This window comes from Sinocyclocheilus rhinocerous, unplaced genomic scaffold (genome assembly GCF_001515625.1).
Source record: "Sinocyclocheilus rhinocerous isolate Xijiao unplaced genomic scaffold, SAMN03320098_v1.1 scaffold1230, whole genome shotgun sequence".
NCBI classification, from domain to species: domain Eukaryota; kingdom Metazoa; phylum Chordata; class Actinopteri; order Cypriniformes; family Cyprinidae; genus Sinocyclocheilus; species Sinocyclocheilus rhinocerous.
In genome coordinates this window covers 378,268-383,541 of record NW_015652275.1, presented here as the reverse complement: position 1 = coordinate 383,541, position 5,274 = coordinate 378,268, and the positions used below count along the sequence as shown (strand labels likewise).

Below are 5,274 nucleotides of genomic sequence, written 5' to 3'. Positions count from 1 at the left end.
TATATATATATATATATATATATATATATATATAAACATACATATATATATAACATTAGTTAACACAAACTAACAATGAAAAATACTTAAAGCATTTATTATTTAATAATTAAATATTTAGTAATAAATAACTGAAATTAAAAGTCGAATCCGTTAATATTATTTAATGAACCTAAAGCTAACATGAACTAACAATGATCAGTTGTATTTTTATTCATGCACATTTTTAGTTAATGCATTAACTATGTTAACTAATGGGACCTTATTGTAAAGTGATACCATATAAATATTGTAAATACAGTCCCAATTTACCCGTGTTCACCCTTCATACTACAGAATTTTATAAACATTGCACTGTAGCATAAATGCATAGAAAATGAAAATGGACTCAAAGTTTGAAAACCTTACTTTTAAATAATACAACAATTTTGTATTATTCAAAAGAAAGGTTTTCAGACTCTAAATGTAAAATCTGCAGCTTGAGAGTTTGCTTATAACTTGTTAAAATAAAGGGTCTGACAAAACGAAGGCCTGTATATTTTGGAGGGGTTTCGTAATGTGCTCTTTGTCACTTTCTGTAGTATGAAATGCACTTACGAATCATAATTGTCTCTGAAGCCTTTTGCGAAGGGGTTGTGATCGATCTTGAGCTGTGTGATCTGCAATTAAACACAAACACCAGGAGTTCAGAAGCGGAGCAAAATGCAGAAGTGGCTGCAGGGAGCTGCGGCTGGGTTTCTGCTTACGTCTGTGTTCTGGTAAGCCGTTACAGCGATGAACTGGTTTTCAGGGAAAGTGAAGGTCTGTGTTTTAGCTTCATTGCTCATGTCCTCCACACCATCCTCCGACACCTCCACGATGTGCAGCCGAGGCTGGTATTTATGCAGGGACTGCAAGACGATCATCTATTTGAACACACACACACACACAAACAGACGGCATCAGTGTTTGCGCAGAGTTCATGGCCAGTGCTTGCAGTTAGACATACAGAGGTGTCAAAGCCACACTGAAGACCTCTGAGATGACTGGAAGTTTCTACACGCACGCAGACTCATCTTTATTTTTAAATGCACCAGATGCATCAGTTCTTTGCAACTTGTACTAAAACATCAGTAAATTATTAAGATTCGAAGGTCCTGTTTTTTCATTCATATTTGGTGTTAAAGACAGTATACTTCATGCCTTAGTTTAAAAACATCACTTCCCATTAATAACATATCAGCACTTTTTTTCTTCTTTTTTAAAGTCTTCTGTGTTTTAGCTTCATTGCTCATGTCCTCCACACCATCCTCCGACACCTCCACGATGTGCAGCCGAGGCTGGTATTTATGCAGGGACTGCAAGACGATCATCTATTTGAACACACACACACACACAAACAGACGGCATCAGTGTTTGCGCAGAGTTCATGGCCAGTGCTTGCAGTTAGACATACAGAGGTGTCAAAGCCACACTGAAGACCTCTGAGATGACTGGAAGTTTCTACACGCACGCAGACTCATCTTTATCTTTATTTTTAAATGCACCAGATGCATCAGTTCTTTGCAACTTGTACTAAAACATCAGTAAATTATTAAGATTCGAAGGTTCTGTTTTTTTCATTCATATTTGGTGTTAAAGACAGTATACTTCATGCCTTAGTTTAAAAACATCACTTCCCAATAATAACGTGGTTCGGATCGGCCAGAATAACCTCCACAAACACGTTATAATGCGCCGTCAGGTTCAGTCCAGTGATATTAAAACTCAGAAAGGGGAACATTCGCCTGCGAATATGATCGTTAATAAAACACGAATTAGGACGGATTCGGGTTCGTTTTATCATCCTGCGAAAATGAATTCGTTATTCAAATCAGGCGTATAATTTTATTAAATTGTAATTAACATATTATATGTTTGAAAAACTATTTTAAACCATGCATTTATGTTCTAAATTGCTTTTTTTTTTTTTTTTAGCAAAACTTTAGGCTACCAGACCAGACAATATTTTTTTCCAGCGCATGAAGTTTTCATTCTCACCTGCCCTGTTTGGTGATGATCATCTCAGTCTGATGGCGATGAAATTTGAGCCACAGCGGTCTGTTACACAGGTAAACCTGCGCCCTCGCCGCGGAGCCCGAACCCGGGATGGGCATCGAGCTCAAACCGGAGCCCGGTCCGGGATAGGACGGGTACAGACACCCGGGACCCTGTCCGAACTGATAGCCGCTTCCAAACTGACTCCGACTGGCGCACACGGCGGATGAGAACCCGGCGGGCGGAAGAACCGAGCCGTAATGCAGAGACGACGAATACCTGGACCCGTTTGCGCCGCTGTACACCGACCCGGTCTGGCCTCCGTACGGGAAGAGAGAGCACGGGTTGGTCACGTCGGAGCTCGGTTGGGTCGAGGTTATGAAATAGCGATCAGTGCCCAGCTCGTCGATGTTGTAGCGGCGGGCGCTGGACAGCTCATCATCTCCACCGATCACTGGGGAGGTTTTACGCGCGTCCGGTGCGACGGCCGCCGCTACTGCTGCTTTTGTCCCGGGGAAGCTCTCGCTGTCAGTCTCATCCATCAGCGCGCTCCCACCGCTCAAAAACTTCTTGGCCCCGGAGCTCTGCTCGGCTTCAGTCCGGTCCATGTCCTGAAAGTCGATCTGCGTTGACCCTGGGCTGTTGTTGGTGCTCTCTGAGGACGACGACAGGTTATAGAAGGTCTTGGGTAAGTTTACAGATGCGCCAGGGAGGATGCTTTCTAACTGCATTCTTCAATGTACTGATGAGGATCAATCAAAAGCAGGTGGAGATCAATAAGTAGATCACACCAGGACGCGGATCCGTGCGCCCCGCAGCTTGACCTCTGAAGCGACACCTCCGGATTTTCAACTGTAATCTGTGAGTGACAGAATTGTTTGAGAGTGTTTATATATGAGCCCACTCGAGGGGGCGGGGCCTCGGCAATTCGTGCGTTCTGAACGTTTTCTCATTGGCTCGGAGGCCTTCGTTTTTAACTCTACTACTATTTAAAACACATGCATTTTTGTTCTTTTTTTAATTTTAGCCAGGGCTTCTATTTTTATTGACTTAAAATGTATTCTTGGTAGAAAAGTAGGCCTACTGTTATTAACAATATTTTTTTTTATATATAGGCTATATTTAATTGGAATGTCTACAATTTGTAGTTTGACTAAAACTTTCCTAACAGAACATTTCAAAATTCGTTTCCAGCCAATTAATGAGTGTTAATTTGAGACTGACATTGAACCCACAGAGGAACTTGACACCATTTTAGAAGCACCGAAAACAAAACAATTAACGAGTCCTCCAGGCTGACCTGAGAACGGTTTTACTTGGCAACCCAAATAATTAACAAACGATTAACGGGGAAACCAAACTCACCACAGACTGTCAGGCAGCACCGCCATGTCTGGAGTTCGTCGTGTGGCAGGGGTTAGAGTTGAACCCTCTCCGGCTCAGTGTGTTTGGGGTTAATCACGCTGCACCTGCACGCGCTCAGACGCTTTTCTCTTCTTTTCGGCGCAAAAAACTCGACCAGCAGCGTAAGTTCTCTGTTGTTGACAACGAAACGCACAAGTAAACATTCGAAAATTTAGTGAGATTTTAACGTGCAATTACCCAATGCATTTCCCCTATAGAAAAGTGTTGTTTATTTATATATTTAAATGCCTAATCTACGTGTTCTAATGTTTATTTCTATTGTGAACTCCGTTTCAGCGTCTACATGATCCGGGCGAAGAACTGCTGGAGATTGTTTTCGGCTTGCACGAGGTGAGTGTGGCGTGAGACGCGCTCGTGCGTCACCTGAGGGGTTCTAAAAAAAAAAAAAAAACCTTGCGCCTTTAATAATAATAATATAAACAGGCTTAAAATATACCCCGGTTTAAAAATAAATATATAGTTAAAGCAAACAAATACAGTCATTCATGTTTTTATGTAGCTATTCTCTTTAGAATTAAAATTAATAAACAACATATTAGCTCATTGAAAATAGGCGTAACTTTTTGTTCATAATTCCTAAATAACCAATAATAAAAAATTAATGCTTTTAAGCTACTGAATAAAGTATTTATTTCTCGAATGCTCATATTTGTTTATTAAATAGGCTACCATGCATTCATTAGGCTATTATATGTTTAAAGCGAAACATTTGCTGCGTGCTCGAAATAAGCAGGTTGTGTTTATCAAAACGTCTGGACGATTCAAACAATATCCGGACACATTTTCAAAACGAGAGGAAGAAAAAAAAAAACACCCAGGTCAACAGATGGAAAAACAATTGAGCCCCAGTTCACCATAAGGTAATATCTGATTGTCTTTATCATCAGGCGGTGGTAATAAAAAAAGAGAGGGGCGGGGGCAAATCCCACCCGGCTCAACCCCTTTCCAAGCTCAGGGAAACCGGCCAATTATTTTTCCGTGTGAAGGAACCGGTGATCGTGAAGGAAGAGACAGCCGGGCGGATAGACACCGCCTTATTAAAAACCCTTCTGTACTACAAAACTGATAAAAGAGAGAGAGAGAGAGAGAGAGAGAGAGGCCACAAAAACGCTCCTCGAAGTTCGCGAGATGCGATATACGGAACCACGCTGACCGGGTGGCGATAATGGTCGGTTACCCGGAAAGGGTCACCCGCTCAGCGCGAGAGCTCTTTAATGAAAAACCCCACCGGGTGTCCTCATCAAACCCATCCGCTGACTCTCTTTAGCTCGTCATTGTAATTAAAATTCCTCGATGACAGCCACGGGCCGGATGACAAATTAAAGAGAGTCTGTTATACATTTAATAAGTCACAGGTTGTGGTTATATTACTCGCGAAAAACACTATCATGCATTAACCTATTCACACTTGAAATTACATTTCTATGTGGCCCATTTGAACTCTTTCTAGTTGCTGTCAGAGTGATAACATGATTTGACCTGCTGCTGCTCTCACACAGTATTCCTTAAATCAACCTGAATCTTTAAAATAAATACTCAGTCATTATCAATGTAATGAAAAACCAAAGTTGGATTCGGACTTGTCTTTTCAGCTCAGTCGGTGTGTCTAAATTATGAGATCAAATCCTGAAATCATCTCAACTGATAGTATGAGAAGGTGTGATGTAAAGACGATCCACACAAAGCACCTGAGAAACACACACACACACACACACACACACACACACTCACTCGCGCAGGAATGATTATGCTTTCTCACCTGATCGATCCCGGGTCCCAAGTGCCTTGTAGTTTTTAAGGTGTGAGATTCACAAGGATTAGCTCCCAGCTAAG

General features: G+C 41.5%; 1 protein-coding gene across 1 annotated transcript in view; it reads right to left on the bottom strand.

The window, feature by feature from the left end:
• LOC107714283 (eomesodermin-like) overlaps window positions 1–3,804 on the bottom strand; it is a 5,558-nt gene extending 1,754 nt beyond the window's left edge. The window contains exons 1-5 of the mRNA XM_016520098.1: window positions 3,382–3,804; window positions 2,020–2,875; window positions 1,670–1,766; window positions 747–905; window positions 598–659 (exon numbers count right to left, since the gene is read on the bottom strand). Coding sequence (XP_016375584.1) covers window positions 598–659; window positions 747–905; window positions 1,670–1,766; window positions 2,020–2,747 — 1,046 coding nt within the window. The 5' untranslated portion in view covers window positions 2,748–2,875; window positions 3,382–3,804. The remainder of the gene's footprint in view (window positions 1–597; window positions 660–746; window positions 906–1,669; window positions 1,767–2,019; window positions 2,876–3,381) is intronic.
• Window positions 3,805–5,274: the final 1,470 nt, after the last annotated feature.